Here is a 17,445-nt window from a genome sequence, read left to right as displayed (position 1 = left end):
AGCCCCGCGGACACCGGCGTAGCCAATGGGGAAAGGCCGTTGAATTAACAGACGTAGGAATGTGCGGAGGGCTTCCGGGTTGCTTCCGCCGAATTCGTTTTCGCGCCTCCGGGGAGGGGAAAGACGGTTGAATTTCGAACCAGGCGCGGGGCGGGGCGTCACTGCAGATGCGCAGCTTTCCTCACCCGACCGCTCTCCAATGCGGCTCTGCTGGCTGGGGATTCTGGGAGTGGTAGTCCCAGCACATCTGGCGGGCGCCCCGTTGGGGAAGTCTGCCGCAAAGGGCGCCGGCTTGGGCTTCAGGGGGTTTTTGAGCTTTGACGGCCCCCTGACTCAGGCTGAGTTGGACGTCCGGGGTGGTGGCAGCCTACCTTGCAGGGCTGGTGCTCGGGAAGAGCAGCGTGCCCTGCCTCCCTTGCAGGGACCTAGAGACCCCCCCCCCATCATGTTTTCGTACATACATAGATAGGCACCTGCTGCGATAGGCACCTGCGGTCTTTCTGCACTGGGCTTGCTCTGTTCTCCATCGCCCTTCGAAACAGGAGCTCCGTGGAAGCTGCTTCTCCACGTGGCGCCCTTAACGTGGGCTTCCTACTTCCCCTGCCGGGAGACGATGCGGCTTTCTGGCTGCAAAGCGCTGAGGGGGCGACGCGAGGTGCGCCCCAGCCTCGCCCCGGGTCTCATGCGGGATTCCCGGGTTCCAACCTTGGACTTCAAGGAAACCGTGGGTGGCATGGCAGGCTCCCCTCACACTCCTCGAGAGGATAAGAGAGTGTTCCTATTTGCGGCATCGCGCTATAAATGGTTCAAAACTATATATCAAAACCCATTTTCATGCAAAGGAAGATCTGAGCTGAAAAGAGTATTGCTACTGGGCAGTTTCAGGGAGCGATGGCAAAATTCTGGAATTTTCCCTAATGTGAGAAGTCATGTGCTTTGGAAAAACTACAGCTCTTCAGCAGCCTAGTTTGAAAAAAGAGGCCGGGGCAGCTGGCGCCAGAAAGAACAAACAGTTTAAAAGGAGTGCCTTGAATTTCTCCTTTGCAAGGATTCAGGCTAATCCAGAGTGGCAAGACAACAGAAAACAACCCCGAATGCTCAGCAGACTGTGTGTCTCCGAATCTAGTTTTACCCTCGGCCATGACTAAATGGATCTCCTCTCCCTACCTGCACACCCTGTTCTGCTGAGATGAAGGAAGGGGCAGAAGGGGAAGGGGATGTTTTGGGCGGGAGGACTGTCTGGGCACTCTGCAAAGCTCTCGGCTTCACTAAGATCAGTGGCATTTGCTTCCTAGTAAATGGAATTAGGATTTTGGATTTAGTCTAGGGGGCCAACCTAAACTCCCATGGCAATGCACAGTCATCCAAGGTGTACTATCGGCACTGTTAGCTGAATATACTACCGTTCCTATTCCTTACAGGATGGGCTTGGCTGCTTTCACTGCCTGTTTCCTTCTCTGGAGTCAGTGCAGCTGCCCATTAGTTTCCATTTGGATCACATTGGTAATCCTAAAACTTGGATTTAAAAGGGTCTCATTGTTGGAAGCGAATGAGGTCACCAACTCTCCATTGCATTCCCTGCCTCAAATTTTTGAGACCACTTGGTTCCCGTAGTAATTTTCGTGTTTGGTGTTAAAGATTGCTAATTTTTTTTAAGCCTGCAAATGAAACGTGCAAACAGGTGAAGGATAGGGAAGAGCTTGCTTCGAATTCCAGGTTGGAGTCTTGGCTGACTGGAGCAATGCTGGGAGATTAAGAGCCTTTAATCGCTTTCTGTAGCCAGTCACAGGCTTAGGGGAAGATGATGCATTGTCTGAGTCTGGCCTGACCTACTAAAGAAATAAGGTAACTATTAATTACTTTTTCACTGGTCTTTCTCTCTTCCTGCACACTGAGGCTCAACTTGCATATGTTCTTCAAACAGTAAATAATTTCATAAAAAAGTGACTATTTTTAGAGATCTACTTTCTTAGAAATTGAATGTTTTGCACCATACCTTACTGTTTTTCATCCCAGCAGATCTTTTCTGGGGTTTTCACGGTTCTTTCCTCCTGTTTTCTAAACCTCTGCTGTGAATTCTCGACTTTGACACCACTTTTCTGCGTGTGCTTACTCACACTTCTGTATCAGAAGAGGTGGGCTGCTTAGCTGCCATCCAGGCCAAGAAATGTAATGATAATAAAACCATTACATTCAGGATAAGAGAGGGCTAAGCTCCGATTCTCTGGGGTTAGAGAGAGGCATCAGTTCAGCTGTAGACTCTGCATGCCAAAGGTCCCAGTCTGAGTCTCCAGCAGCATCTCCAGGTGTGGGAAAACTGCCTGCCTGCATTTGCTGCCAGGCGGTGTCAACCAGAACGGGCCAGGAAGACCAACGTCCCACTGGTGTAAGGCAACCTACAATGCTCCGGTGGAAAACAGCAGTGGCTTGACCTGAGCCTTAGAATCAGAGAATCATGGCGTTGGAAGGGACCAGAAGGCCACCAGCTCCAGCCTCCTGCTGTTGCCAGTCAAGTCACACCATCCCACTCGGGTGGCTGTCCAGACGCTTTTTGACCGTCTCCGGCAAGGGAGAGCCCACAGCCTCCCGCGGCCACTGGTTCCATGGTTGTGCTGCTCCGACAGTGAGGAAATTCTTCCTGGTGTCTAGTCTAAATCTGGTTTCTTTGCACTAACTGTGATTCCATACCCTGCACTTGGGAATGAGTGAGAAGAGTATGGAGTCATTGTGCCAAATTGCACACGAGTCTGTGCATGGTTAAACACAAAGAGGTCCAGCAACTTCCAGCATTTCCTAGCCTGCAGGGAATTTTGGGAAACACTGGAAAATGCCGCAGGGGTGGGGGTTGTGTCTGAGCTTGCCCAGGACCGCACTCTTAGCGTCCCCTCAGAGCTTAGAACAAGCAGCACAGGAAGGGGGAGGGCAACTTTCACAGGACAGAACCCTGCTGCAGAACTGGCCCTTTTCAGAGAGGCGTTTGCATGCGCAGGGGGTGTTTTAGTGGTGGGGAGCAAAGGCAAGAGGGGCAGGGACCAAAAACAGTGAAATGCCATTTCTGAATTTTGCTTCAAGCTCCTTTTGCCAGTCGGTAAGCCCGAGGAGAGCATCTCAGCCCTTTAGACTGGGGAAGGAGGCACAAAAGCCAGGAAATGCCGAAACAACCCATGCTTGGGGGGTGGGGAGCAGAATGGGGCCATTCAAAAGTCTGTGGTTGCCCATGGAACCCGGGGGGCTGCCTGCGGCCCTTGGGCACGAGATCCTGCACCACAAACAGCGCAGCAGCGATCTGAGCTGCACCCGGCCGAGCCCTAGGCGAGCTGCCTCGGGTGAAGTCACTGAGTGGCGGAGTAGCACGGGCACAGAGTGGGGCTGCTTCTCAAGCAGAAGGGGCAGAGCCGCCGATGCCTGGGCGTTCACCTGATGCCCGGAGGTCCCTGGCTGGCTTGTGGAGGCTCGGGCTCCCCTTAGAATTGAAGGGTGGCATGTCCCCGCCCCCCCCCCCCTTGGCTGCTTCTGCTGCAGATACTTCAGCCTCTCCCCAAATAACCAGGTTGTCTTTCCTTCTCCCCCCACATCCCGGTACCCAGGGGAAAACAACTCCGAGCGCCTTCAAAACTTTCAGGACATTCCTCTAGTTCATATCACCCAACATGCCTGACGGCACACGCAAGATTGCTCCACGGGGCTGTTCCGAAGGCTTTTATTTGCCCATCCACTGCCCACCCGTTCCCCAGGTCCTTTTTGCAAAAGCGTGTGGCTTCTTGTAAAAATGATTTCACTTGGCAGCAGCCACAGTGAAGGGACTGTGGGGTTCCCTTAGGCAAAGAGGAGGAGGACGGTCCACCGACACACACGGGGAGAGGAAGGGGGACGACATCCACCAAGAGTCTGTATGGCACTGTAAAAGGTGAGACACCTCTGTATTGGGGGTACCGCAGCGCCGGGCACCTACCATATGTGGCATAGTGAGGGAGGCAGCCCGAGAACTGGGCACGTACCCCCCTCCATTTTTCTCACGGTTTATCTCAAAGCAAAAAATGAAAAACGAAACCCGACGGTGTAAGCGCCCCAGCTTTGACAGCAACAGGCGTGCCGGCAAACATGGTTCCAGTGTGTTTTCTTCCCCCAAGAGTGTTGGGTTTGCGGTCTGGCTTAGGCTCATAGAAACGAGGAGCCCTAAGCAGACATGGGTTCAGGAATGCATTGCTCGAGGTTCCAGCCCCGAAGCTCGTATATAGTGCAATTCAGTGGTGAGCAATGTCTTAGCCGTCCGGGGGAGCGGAGATAGGGAGAGAAACCCGAAGCCCGGCCTCGCTCCAAAGTCCTGCTCGAGCCAGACAACCCCCAGAACGCCCCAGGTTCCATGCAGCTCCGCCAGGAAGCTCCACACGGCACGAGGAAGCGAGAAGATCGAATGTGGCACGTGCCTTTCCACCAGCCTCCAGGATCTCCTCCATAGTTCTTTTGGATTGAACAGAAGCCTCCGGCGACGGCCCAGGCAGCTCAGACATCACCCCCCTGATTCTGGTACTCGCTGCTTCTCTCCTCTGTGATGTTGGAGAATCCCAGCCTGGAGAGGCCTTCCTCGCTGGGCCCGTCGCCCTGCCGAGCGTCATTACTGAGGTCCGTCGAAAGGCAAGGGTGCACCAGATGGTCCCAATACAGGCTCAGCGTCGACTGGTCCTGGTTCTCCATCTCTCGCAGCTCGTACATCTCCCGGGCGCTGGTCAGCGGGGTCTGAACTTCAAACGTCTTCTCAAACCGGGTGTAATCTACACGGAAGGCTCCTTTCTCCAGGGTCATGCAGGGCTCAAAACGGTGCCCCCAAAGGATCTCGTCCTCCACGTAGGATGTCCGGGCTTGGCACGTCATTCCTGAAAGAAGAGGAGGCCAGTGGGCTGCAGAAAAGGCGGTGGGCACCATATGGGCCTCGGCCCACCCAGGATGCAACACTTCTGACATGAACCCGGGAGTGTCCAGTCTTACCGGCTCCCTTGCCAGCGCTTTGGAGCGATCTGCTGCTCTTTCCCTGGAATCATGACCTGCATTGCACCAAGTTAGAGGCTGGCTGCTACTGGCACGGTGACACATCCCAGCCGAGAGGGGTCTGTTCTTGCCAGGCTCTGAGGACGGATTCGGCCTCGTACCAGCTCATCCGCTCTGTTTCTCTGGGCAGAACCATCTGCCTGATCTAGCAGGGCCCCCCCCCGCCCAGTCCTTCGCATTGCCAAACAGCTGCACCACCCAGAAAGGGGCATTGTTTGGACCATGAGGAAGAACTCACAGAATTGCTTGAATGCAGCAGAAATTGGGAAGGTGCCCAAGTTCCAACGCTGCCTCTGAGTGACAGTATTTTAGGGTTCTGAGTGGGGATGGAGCAAAAGCAAAGCAATTTGGAGCTCAGATGCAGTGCTGGAAAAGGGGCGCCCCCCTCCCCAATCTGGACCAGAGCCCAAATTAGAAAAGGGGTGAAGGCACTCGGGCAAGCGCTTGGCGCCAGCTTCAGGATATGAACAGCACAGCGTGCCGTTTGAGAAGCTGGCTTGCGGTGAACACAGATAATACTGCTTGCTTTCCAGTAGCTTCTTTGAGTACTTTGTGTTAACTAAATAACAGGGACACAAATAGATTATCTGATCTACTGCCTCTTCTCCCATCAGTTTTGTGGATTTTTTTTAAGGCTGCAAAACCGAGGGCCACCAGATGGCACCAAAGGCAACCCTTTTGTGTGGCTGGTTCTGGCTGGTTTGGCGTCTCCTGTAATATGCTTGGATACTGAGTGTCCTGAACTTTCTTAAATTGCGCTCTCTTTCTCTTAGTATGCAATGTTGCCACCAGGAATTCAATTCCCATCTTATTTATTAACTTCTCCCACAGCGCCCAAGCGGTTAGGCTCCTTTGACGGGCTGTTTGGTCCTGAGTAAGATCAGAGTTTCGCAAGATCCTTTCTGTCCAAAGGCATCTCAGGATGGCTTTGAGAGTGGCAAGGCTGCCACTTGTGGCCCTCCAAATAGTCTGACCTGTTAGTCCCAGCCTTCATAGCCAATCAGGAGGGCTGAGGGAGGCGGTAGGCTAAAACCTCTGGTGGCCCATGGGCTACCCGCCCCAACCAACTAGTCCCCAGAGTGAGGCCTCGGCCTGCCTGAGTTCCCCCCGTGGCCTCCCCTCCCCACCCACCTGTGGCTTCCACAATGCCCTCGAGGATGATGATGATCTCGAACTGCTCCCTCTTCAGGGCTTCCGCAGACATCTCCCAGAAGGGGCTGAGCTCGTTGATGACGTGGCAAATGATCTGTGGCTCCACCAGGAAGAGGCGGTCCTCACCCGTGTCGTAGCCCAGGTTCAGCTCTGACTGCTCCAGCGGGATGAACTCCCCTTCCTTCGTCTGCCTGGACTTGATCAGCTTGGCCCGTATCTTGGCATCCACCATGTGGCTGTCCCGGAGGTCTCCGATGCGGAACATGAGGCAGAGCTTCTCGTCCCGGTGGGAGATCACACACTTCTTGCTGAATATCAAGGTCTGGGCACGCTTCTTGGGCCTGGAGATCTTGACAAACATGCATCCCACCATGAGGGCGTCAATCATGGAGCCGATGATGGACTGGGCCATAAGCAAGATCACCCCCTCGGAGCAGTGGGCCGTCACGATGCGGGAGCCGTAGCCAATGGTCCGCTGGCTCTCCACGGAGAACAGTAAGGCAGAGATGAAGTTGTCGATGTTCTCGATGCAGGCCTTCCACTCGGGGTCCCCGATGTGGCTGACGTCGTCTCGTATCCAGGCGTCCAGGTAGTACATGATGCCGAAGACCACCCACGTGATGACGTAGCACATGCTGAAGACGAAGAGGAACCAGCGGTACTTGAGATCCACGATGGTGGTGAAGATGTCGGAGAGGAACCGCTTCTTCTCCTGGATGTTCCCCAGGTTCACCTGGCACTTGCCCACCTTGGTCACGTAGCGCTGCCGCTGCCCCTTGTTCCCGCCACCGAACTGCCGGTCGTCGTCAATGAGCTTGCAGCGCCTGCTCGGCCCTTTGTCCGAGGAGGGCGCCGAGATCACGCTCCGGGTCGGCGTCTTGTTCCGCGCGGAGTTGATGATGCTGGGGGCGCTGAAAGCGTGCTGGGGATAGAGCCGGGCGTTGAAGTCCCGCAGCAGGGCGGGCGGAGGCGGGTCGGTCCTGGACGACCGGTGGTACCGGGGCAGCTCCTCCGTATTGATGGAGACGCTGGGCCGGTGCTTGGGAGGCACCCCCGCACTGTAGCTGGCCTGCTCCACCGTGCTGAGCCTCCTCTGGAGAAGGACCGATCTGTCGTTGGGGATATTCGAGCTGCAGGACACAGAAACATAGTTGCACGTCAGGGCACTTCTCTTTGTGGCCGCAGGGTCCGCTTGCTGGTGGCTCTCCACTAACGGGCCCATCGGAACCGCTATCATCTCAGGCTGCAAGAGAAAACGAACAGAGACACGCTCGAAACCCGGCGTTTTATCCCTCCTCCAAACAATCCCAGCTTCCGTGCGGGCTGCCTGCCTGCAGAAGCTCCCAGGAGAAGAGAGAAGATGCCCATCTTTCAAGCGAGAGGATGAAGGCCCAAAGCGGCCGGCAAGAGTGCGTTACGGAAACACACCCAGAGGCCCTGAGCAGGTCGATTGAGGTTGCCCGTTGGCCACCTAAGGACCACGCTCTGGTCACCAGAGAAACGTGAGCTGGCGCCCAGCTGCCTCATCACATTTTCCTGAATGTGAAGCCATTTGCCCAGTCTTCTCTATTTATTGTCAAAAAAAAGAAGCAGTCAAGTTAAGTGTGTATTTCTTAACTGTTTTGGTCATTACAAGACACAAAGAGCAGATTCACAATACTGACAACCCGTTGGTGATTTAAAGTGTGGGTGTCAAGGCTGGATGGCAGCAAGTGCATCAAGAAACTGCACTTAACCCCTGAACAACCCAGAATTAACCCATGGTTTGTTGTTGGGTTAACTCTTCATTGTTTAGACCTTAAACAACAGAGTTTCCAGGTCCAGACATCACATAACAACCCAGTAACATTCCTGGGTTGTTAACTGAAAGCTGAAGCAACAATTTCATGTGAGGTTTGTTTGCTCTAGCTAGATATCAGCAACGCTTGGGTTAACACAGGAGTTGTGTGAACCAGTTCAATGTGTCTGGACAGTTATTTCATGGTCAGTCTGCCTTTGAGGGGATCTTGCAGAAGTGCATGTCTTCTTCACCATCACCCTAGCAGTCGGAACCCAGGCCCTGCAAACTGCAGAGTCGTCCACTCCTCCTCTAGTCAGGTGCCATCGGTTTCTCTCCCGCCCTTCCTTCAAAGAGGCGAGGGCAGTCAACGGCCCAGATGAAACTCAATCACAGCATGGACCACCTCACAGCAACGACCTCTGATTTGCATAACGACCCAGGCCGGCAACACACAACCTGCAAGGGTGATCCCCCAGGGTGTGTTCTCATTTCAGGGTGGCCTATTTTCCAGGAAGAAGCTACCCACGGCTTGCTCTGGGTTGTGCAGGGTGGCTTGAGGTGATGTCTGAACCCAGCAAGATGGCTTCTTTGTGGATTGTCAGTTGCTAGGCAAGAGCGGTGAGAAGGCCTGTTTCTTATCGCAAAGGCTTGCGTGACCGCATCCGCCCTGCACCCAAGTCCCTAAACATAGCAAAGGAAGGACAGCGGAGAGCACTGCAAATACACTCATGATCCTTCTCTCTCCGGCCTTGTGCAGGTGCACAGGTGCAGAAACCTCCCACTGAAAGGTTCCCGGTTTCCCCCTGACCATGGCTCTGCCTTAAAGCCCACATTGGTTTCCTGAGCCAGCCTTGCTCTCCAGAGCAAACCCCTGGCAAAGAATGCTGACTGCACGCCCATCACGATTCATAAGGGCTGCAAAAATCCACCCTGTCTGGCACTCTGAGCGGGCCCTTCTCAGGTGCCAGCAACGCTTGGACATAAGGGGTAAGGAAACTGGGTGCGGGAGCCATCAGGAGGCCTCTGGGGGAGCAGGCTGGGCGCCCGGCTGCCCAGTGGCCTGGCACGATGTGCAACCACACCCAGAAGTCTGAGCGGATGGAGCGGGAAGGTGACCCCATCCTCGCTTGAAGAGGAGAGCCGTGCGGAGGCCGCCTGCGCCTACCTTCTGAGGAAAGGTCCCGTATCTGCCACTTTCCGTGGGAGGCCGAGGCAGGTAAGCCAGCAGGTGTTTGGCAGTGGGTGTCTTCGTGGGGGGGATGGAGTTTCTGCGGCTCCGGGACTCCTCGTACTGCAGCCGCCAGTTGCCGGCGCTCTTGCGGCCGGAGGGCCTGACCTCCAGTTGAGGTTCCATGTTGCTGCTGGCGTCAGGCCGAGGCAGCCTTGGGCCTCCTCCAGGGAGCAGTTCTGCAGGCAAGAAAGCAGCAGAGCCAGGCTTAGTTTGCCAGTGAGCCAGAGGAGTGGCATGTGGGGCTGGGACCCAGGTTCAAGTCCCCGTTCAGCCGGCCACACAGATGACACAACGGGCGGCTCGCTGTAGGCACGTGTGGGCAGAAACCTCAGCACGCTGGTGCTTTTCAGTGCTTTCGCTCATTAACACGCGTGGTTCTAGTGGCGGGGAGAGAGAAGGATCTAGCAGAACTCAGAACAAAGTAGCATTTTTATGGTGTGGTTGGTATACATTACGGAGGGCCAGGAGATGGCTTTTAGGTGGCCGAGATTTCATTTTGCTTCATCTTTTTCACTGGAATCGGGGCCAGCAAGCGGAGCACTCCACTTGGGTCCCAGTTCCGAGAGGAGCCCTTTTCTTACCGTAACCCATCAGCCACACACAGGGAACAGCTGCATATTGCAATTATAAATCTACATCCAAATTAATATAGATCAGAGATTCTAACAGTCTCTTTTAGAAAACAAGAAAAAGAAGATCACCTTTTATGGCCCAGGAATATCCAGGAAAACTAGAATTCCGAAAGAACGTATTACTTCCCCGCTGTTGCTTTAGGACGTGGCTTTCCCCCTCCTTACAGAGCAAGTGGGACACAGATTTTTTTGTGCAGTCTCATTAAAACGCCAACCCTGCGGGGTGTACTGATGCCATAAGTGAACGCAGGGGCATGTTTGCCTCTCCCACCACATGCACGTTTTCACCTCTGTTCAAGAGTCACCTGTTATTACGACACCTGTGTTTTCAGTACGTGCCACGTCCCGATGTTCTGAGACGGCCATCCACCACGGCCCTGTGAGGCAGTCATTGCCCGTTCCACACTGCACGTGAAGCTGACTTGCCTGTCATCCCTCTGCTGTTTCCCCTACTTAAGTAGCACCCCGATCTTTTCTGTGTTGGTGTGTCACCTTTCAAGTTGCCCAATTTCCTCCTGTCTCATTCAGCCATCCTGAGGCAGGGTGGGGAACATACACCCAATGTTGAACACGCATCAGCCCTGATGAGTGTTCTAGACTAACAAGATCTGGAGGCCACGGTTTCTCCACTCATGATCTCTCAGAACATGGACTAGCACCAGCACAGATCGGAGACACGAGCTGCACAGAGCTGAGACGGACCGAATGATGGTGAACCTCAAACTCCCCACTGCAAGCCAGAGCATTGCATGCCAGATGAATGCCTATCATCCGCCCACACAACCTAATGCAACAGCGACAACATGGACTTCCCTGAAAATTGGAAAAGGCAGAAGCAGCTTCAGGAGAGCTGTCCATCTGGCTCGAGGAAACCTTCCATTCTCCAGGTATGGAGATACCAGAGACTCCAAGCAAGAACCCCCCCTCGCCTCAAGCCACCCAGTCTTCCCCAGAGTAAATCTTACTGGGATTAGCCTCACTCCACTCATCAACCTGTTGCTAGAATTTTGTGGCAGGCCCTAATACCTACTCCTCCAGGGGGTGCAAAGATTGGCTACTGCAGGAGACAATACCTCCTGGGGACACCCGTTCCACAGCTGCGTTACTGGAATGACAGGACATCGTTCCCAGATCTCTTCATGCCTTGTGCTCACAAAACTCACAGCGAGTCTCCCAGAGAACTTGACATGGGTTCAAAGCCGAGTTCTTTAGAGTATTACATACTCTATATTATATAGAGAAGATGCAGAGAGGGGGAGATTCCTAATTCCAGCATTTGTGATGAGCTTATGGGAAAGAGCTGAGGTGGCTCCCAAGGCAAGGAAGGAGCTACTCCACAGAAAATCTCTCAGAGAAATGTGTGAGCTTTCCCTTTTTACTCTCCTTTGCTCAGAACGTACCTGATTTGGGCTGAAGACGTCCTAAGCACCAGATCCAATTAAAGTCTGGCAAAGGTCATCTCAAAAGGTGAGTTGAGCTGCGCTGTTTGTAGGCTGGTCCCAGAGACCTTTTGCTGCAGGGGCAACAGCCGCTGACATTAAAGTTGAAGTGCATTAGCTATATGAACCACAATATTACATAATGTCCAGTTTCAACTGGGCTACCTAGATGCCTGGATTCCTAATCCTGGATTATTAGATTTGTATCCTATTGATTTTGCAGAGGAAGACAGGGATGTGTTTATTACTTCTTTATTCGGACGAGAGACATGGCGAGAAACATTTGGGTTCCGGTATGCCCGCTTTCTCTTGTATTCATTCACTTGTTCGGCGATGGCTGGTCCTCCATCGATTTAAAAGCCAAGATGGTTTGGGGCTTTTTGGTTAGAAAAACAGAGTTGTGTTCTCCGATGGCATCCTACTGCGGTTTAAAATGAAAGTGTGCTGCAGCAGTGTGTCAGTCTTGAGGGATGCATTAGTGTTCCCACACACGCATTTGCATGGGGAATTGTGCACCTCTTGCAGCCGCAAGGCAGGGGTGGAGGCCAAGGGCCCATGCGCCCCTCCCTGGAACGGCAAGGTGCCCACATGCCGAGCCTCCACAATGCACCGCCCTCCACAGGTCATCCAGGCTGGACCTGGGGGTGGCCCCCCCAACTGAGTTGCCCCCCCCAGAAGTGTTGCAGAGCCACTTCCACTGTGCATGGCCAGCCCCCCACATCTGGAGCGCATCTGGCTGCAAAGGCTGTCGACGACGGAGGGCCTGTTTTTCTGCCCTCACAGGCCGGGTGACAAGAACTCAAAGCTTCCTGAATGACAACCAAAACTCCCCCCAGGGCTCTCAGCACCAGATGGGGCATTCTCACAACCCTGCTTTGCTCCCTTCTCTGCATGTGTCACTGGCAACAGCGTCTCCCAGAGGATATTGGATGAGCGCAGAAATATTCGGTCGGGCAAGAGACGGCCACCCCCAGCAGGAATAATCCCAGAGTAATGCCCATGCCGTCCTGGGGAAAGAAAGGGAAGGGCTGCGCAGTGAGAGGGGATTTTCCGGCCGGCCCTGCTGAGCAAGGCTTCTGCTCCCAGCTGGGATGAGTCAGGGCGAGAGGGACAGGAGGCTGAAGTGTCTGCAGGCTGGTGGAGAACTGCCCCCTTCTGCCCATCCTTTGCCGCCCCTGCGCTCGGCCGGCCAGCTTTGCCTCGGCAAGGCAGTCCCAGTGAAGAATCGCCCGTCTCCATCACCCGAGGGGTTCTTGCAGCCTGCCCGGCCACAGGGCCATGCTGGCTTGCGGCGTGGGGGTGGCAGTGTAGCGGCAGATGGATAAGCCACGACATGGCCCAAGAGTCCTGCCGGGCTGCGAGGCAGCGGCAGCACCAGCCCTTCCCTCCGGCTGGGCGGACGACAGGCGGGTAGGCGAAGCTGGGAGCTTTCCGCCCCGTGGCCTTTCTTGACCCCGGCATTTCACAGCAATTAGTCAGGGAGCCGGTTTCAAGCAGTACTCATGCCAACGCAGACTCTTCTTCCACGTATTTGCACAATTTCTTCAGCTCACACCGATCATGTTCTGCTGCTCAGGATCTTCCTAAAAGCAGCTCGAGCTTTGCGTTGCAGAATCCCTGGGCGCAATTCCTTGTGGCCTGTGAAGGGAGGAGACCGGTGCACCCCTGGTTGCTCTCGCCCGGTGCTGCCAGCGTTGATGGGCTCACGGCAGCGGCCGGGCAGACCGGGCTCAAACCTGCAGCCTTCGACGTGCAAGCAGATGCCCTGCCAGGGAGTCGCCGCTATTCCGCCGTGGTGCAAGGCAGGGTCCCACACGGGGTCGCCCCTGCCCTTGCCCTTGCCCCTCTTCCTCATCATTGCCCAGCAGGCCGAGCACGGGTTCAAGCCCGGGCAGAGGCACCTGCTGGTCTCCCTCGTGCTCACAGTCACCGCTGCCTCAGGTGGAGCAAAAGCCAGGGGAAGAGATGGGCTGCAACGGGAGAGGAGAAGCAGCTGCATGCGGCTCTTGGCGGTGGCCCCCCAGTGAGAAGCGGGCCCTTGGCGGGTGCCCAACCACGCCTGCCTGCAATGCCAGCCCTGCCCCTCTGCTTCGAGCAACAAGCGGGAACCAGGCAGCCTGCTCTGTGCCCCGGTGGTTTGCTGCTACGTCTGGTGCTCCAAGTGGGGTGGGATGATACCCCACTTGCTGGGGAGGGCACCTCTTTGCAACATGCATGACAGCCCCCGGGTGGCCACACGGAACGGGCACACCAGGGGTCCGCACACCCCTCGGCCCCGGCAGAGCTGGAAGAAGGCCGGCCGTTGCCGGGGCAGCTTCTTTCTCCTCCGGAAGTCCCAGTCCCGCTCGATCCTTGCTGGGGTGGTTAGGATTTGCTCTCCCGGCCTCCTCCTCCTGTGCCTTTCCCAGCTGCGCAAAAGGAAGAAGGAAATCTGGCCCACGTGAGCCCGGAAGGAAACGTGCTCTGCCGACTGCGATAGTCAACCAACGGGCCTCGAATCGGAGCTTGCAGCGAGTACGGTCACCTTTATGGTGTGTATACTGGATGTTTTGTGTTGCTTTAAACTGCCCAGAGAGCGATGGCTGTTGGGTGGCACAGAAATATGACGACAACGATGAGGACAATGGAGGTACAAGCGGCAGAATGCAGGAAACATCCAGGGTGCAGGCGCTGCTTTCAAAGCTCTCGGGACTCGACCAGCCAAAGGAACGCCGCCTCCTGGGGCATCCGCTCAGGTTACCTGTGCAGGCCCTCTTCAGGTGCCTTGCTGAAGAAAGCCAGGCAGGAGTCTGCTAGGGAGGACTTTCCCAGTGGCGGTTCATTTTGTGGACTGTCCTCCCTGGAGGGGCTCCTTTATCTTTCTGACACCAGCAGAGGGTCTTTGTTTCTCTTCGGCGCTTTAGAGATGGAGCTTCGTATGGCGGTTCCATGTGTAAAAACCTGTTTGCATCGCTTTCACTATTTGCATTCTGTTCAATGATTACAACAGATTGTGCTGTGATGTAACCTTCCAACAGTGGCCAGAGAGCATTTTTTCCCGGAACAATTGCAAATATAAATAAGGATTACTGTCTTCCCGATAATGAACTCCCTGCTTACCAGAAGACCCAGTCTGATGGGCATCAGCTTAGTGGGTCTTCCACACCAAGCTTTTATGCCAGAAGACTGTGGCTAGGAAATGAGCCAGCCTGCCCCGGCTGCTCCCACTGAGGTTCTCTGTGGAGGCCTGACCTTCCGATCAGCCTGCCGCTGAGGGAGGCTAGGCCGGTAAGCACAAGGGAAGGAGTCCTGCCCCTCAGCCTCAGCTCCTGCTGGGGTTCACTGCAGCCCTTTGCGGGTCGCCAGGAAATAGCTGAAGAACCATCCATTTGCAGTGCCTTCCCTTCAGGTCTCGGCCATTGTTTTTTGCTGCTGGGTTTTACTGTGAGGAGCTCTGAATGGAGAACAAGACGGGCACTGGAGGAGATGGGCAGCCACAACATGCCTTGGGCCACTCTGGCCAATCCTATACCACTGGGTCCCTGGGACCAGCCCACTAGCACCTGGCATCTCGGAGCAAGGACGGGTTGGCCCTGAGCAGGTGCTAAGTGACAGCTGTGTGTGTGCCTGGCGGGGGCTTTTCAGACAGGTACATGGAAAACCTAACCACCTTCTAAGTCTGGAGACTTACAGGAGAAAATGGAGGTCCACGTTTGACTCGTGTCTCTTTGAGGTGCAGCCTGCGGCATTGGAAGGCAGGGCAAACCCAGTCCCTGAGCCCCAGCAGGGGTTCCCCCGGCAAAAGTACCCCCTCCGCAGTGGGGTGGCATGCATGCAGCCGCAGCTTACCTGGTGAAGAGGCAGTCCTGGCAGCTCACGAGAAAATCCCCCTTGATCCCGGAAGACATTGATGTCTCTCCCTCAGCAGCCCAGGCCTCCTGCCTTGGAATTCCCAGTGCGCCCTGGCAAGGTGCATGAGCACAGCCCCTCCGAGAGTTCCAGCCCCGGTGAGCACTGACCCTTGACCGTCCACCTTATGGACAGATTGCCTCAGGATTGTGTTTCAAATCCAAGCGGAGGAGGAAGAAGGGAAGCCCGGCAAGTCTGCACCAATCGGCTTTGGGGTATTTTCTTGCTTCCCCCGGCAGCTCGGCAGTTGGCGTAATCCTCCTTGGCACAGCTGTTCTGAAATGCCAGCTTCCTGGAAACCTTCTGTGGTGGAAAGTCCAGGAGGCAACCCCGGGTGAACGGCATCAGCTGTGGTTACATCCTCTCCAGAGATGGCTTCCTATGCAAAGATGGAGGAAGCCATTAGATCTTGGGGGCGACAGGATGCAACTTCAGGCTGCTTGTGGCAAAGAGTGAGGACAGCCCAGAAAGACTCTCCCAGAGAGACGCTTTGGACTGGGACCGCAACACTCTTTGCAAGAGCTTTGCATGTGGTGTCCATGTGGACGGGACTTGAGGCCAAGGCCGTGGCCTAAGAGCACTTGGTGAATGAACAGCAGAGGTGAAGCCCCAAACTGGGCCATCTCAGCACCGGATTCATGTTGTGAGCACAATAATCCTGCCGCTAGACCAGGCTGGATCAGGTGTGGCTGCCTGCTTGCTGGCAGAGTTGCAAACCACTTCTGTGGATCCCATCAACACTGGCTTGCTTCCACTGACCACTTCCCTGCACAACTGCCGTTCATGGGGTGCCCCAAGAAGAAAGGCTGCAGAGCAAAACATTTTGACTGTGAATTCTGCAGCACGCTTACCTGGAAGTCGGTGCCAAGGGAAACAGTCTGGCATGCTTCCAAATAGGCATGCGTAGCTTTCTGTTCCGTAAGAGCAACCTCTCACACCTACACAAGGGAGCTAACACGAGGGTCCCCAGCATGTGCCCTGGGTCCAAAGGCCAGTCCATCCCAACTCCAGTCTAAAACTCCAGAGGCACAAGAAGAGGAAACATTCTCCTCAACACCCAGCGCCTGGCGCAGGGACACTGGTCACCTGGCTACAACCTTTTCCATTATGGTGGGATATACATTATGTCTAATCCCAGTATAGTGATGATTCCTATGTTCGTATTTATGTATTAGCATATGCCTGTTTTATGCAAATCTCCTTGTGCAAGATCTCTTTCCAGCTTAACATGCATAGAGGCCGCCCACGGAGCCTCCGTTGCTGCTGCTATTGCTGTTTGCAGGGAAAGGGAACATTTCCGGTTTCAAACTATTCTGCATGCAGGACCAGCCCTGAAGATACTCGGCTGCATCGCCAGATCAGCAGGCGGGGGATCCACCTTGGTTAGCAAGAGGTTCCTGATGGGCCCTCTCCCATGGGAGGAATCTTTTTGTGTGCACGAAATACCGTGAATCCGCATGATGCCTGTTATCCTGCACCAGGGCAGAATTCCGACTGCCACCACACCAGTCCGCACATCGCACAGCAGTTCCCACGTGTTTGGTTCGGGAATTGCCAGGAATGAACAAATGACCAGCATGCCTCCTCCAAGGCACTCGTTTCTGCTTTCAATTAAACTGGAAACACCTCATGGCTGGATTCTTTTCATGATATGCAAACCTGGAAACTCTGGGTTATGAATTAAACAGCCTAGATTTAACAAAGCAACAAACCACAGGCAATTGTTAGGTTAATCCTGGGTGGTTTAACCCATAAACCTAGCATGTCCGTATTCACACACTATATTCACATTCATGGCTTTCTTACTGGAAATAAAATGGATGAGCACACAGAAAGCAGTGCCTTGTTACTTTAGTGATCCCAAGCAGTTCCTGGATTAAACAACTCAAGAATATTCTAGTGAAGTCAGTAGACCTAGGACCAAACCAGTTCACAACTAAACTAGGTCTCAAACACAGCTACTAAGGCAACTTTCAGAATCAAATATATATTTGGAAGATGTCAGAAAGTGTCCAGGTACAGGATACAAATATGCACAGACCTATTTTAAAAGATACAACTGGAAAATGTGTAAAAGATCAGAGTTTGGATCCATCAACTCTTAGATGATGGGTCTGCAGAATTGCTTGCCAAAAGACAAATGCACAGCTATTTGTCTTGCCCTCCTTAATGGATTGTGTCTGCGTTTGTGTGTGTGTAGAAAAAAAGATTGAAAAACACAGGAGGGCCGCAAGTTGAAGATGACTATACTTGGAAAGAAGCACCTAAAAGTCTGTG

The 17,445-nt window shown here is 54.3% G+C and overlaps 1 protein-coding gene across 2 annotated transcripts; it reads right to left on the bottom strand.

Annotated features, from left to right (window-relative positions):
* Positions 1-3,684: 3,684 nt before the first annotated feature.
* LOC123036822 (G protein-activated inward rectifier potassium channel 4-like) lies at positions 3,685-15,179 on the bottom strand. 2 transcript variants are annotated; one of them, XM_044456286.1, is made up of 4 exons: positions 15,109-15,179; positions 9,144-9,385; positions 6,178-7,441; positions 3,685-4,874 (listed from the first exon to the last, which is right to left on the bottom strand). In XM_044456286.1, the coding sequence occupies exons 2-4, from the start codon at positions 9,330-9,332 to the stop codon at positions 4,504-4,506; spliced, it is 1,824 nt and encodes a 607-aa protein (XP_044312221.1). In that variant the 5' UTR covers positions 9,333-9,385; positions 15,109-15,179; the 3' UTR covers positions 3,685-4,503. The 2 variants fall into 2 exon arrangements, with proteins under 2 accessions (XP_044312221.1, XP_044312222.1); XM_044456287.1 differs by lacking the exon at positions 15,109-15,179 and having other exon boundaries at positions 6,178-7,328; positions 9,144-9,876.
* Between the last annotated feature and the right edge of the window lie 2,266 nt (positions 15,180-17,445).

The sequence above is a fragment of the Varanus komodoensis genome, unplaced genomic scaffold (genome assembly GCF_004798865.1).
Source record: "Varanus komodoensis strain SLA01 unplaced genomic scaffold, ASM479886v1 scaffold83, whole genome shotgun sequence".
NCBI lineage: Eukaryota > Metazoa > Chordata > Lepidosauria > Squamata > Varanidae > Varanus > Varanus komodoensis.
Note: the sequence above shows the minus strand (reverse complement) of the source record. Positions and strands in the feature narration are given on the sequence as shown.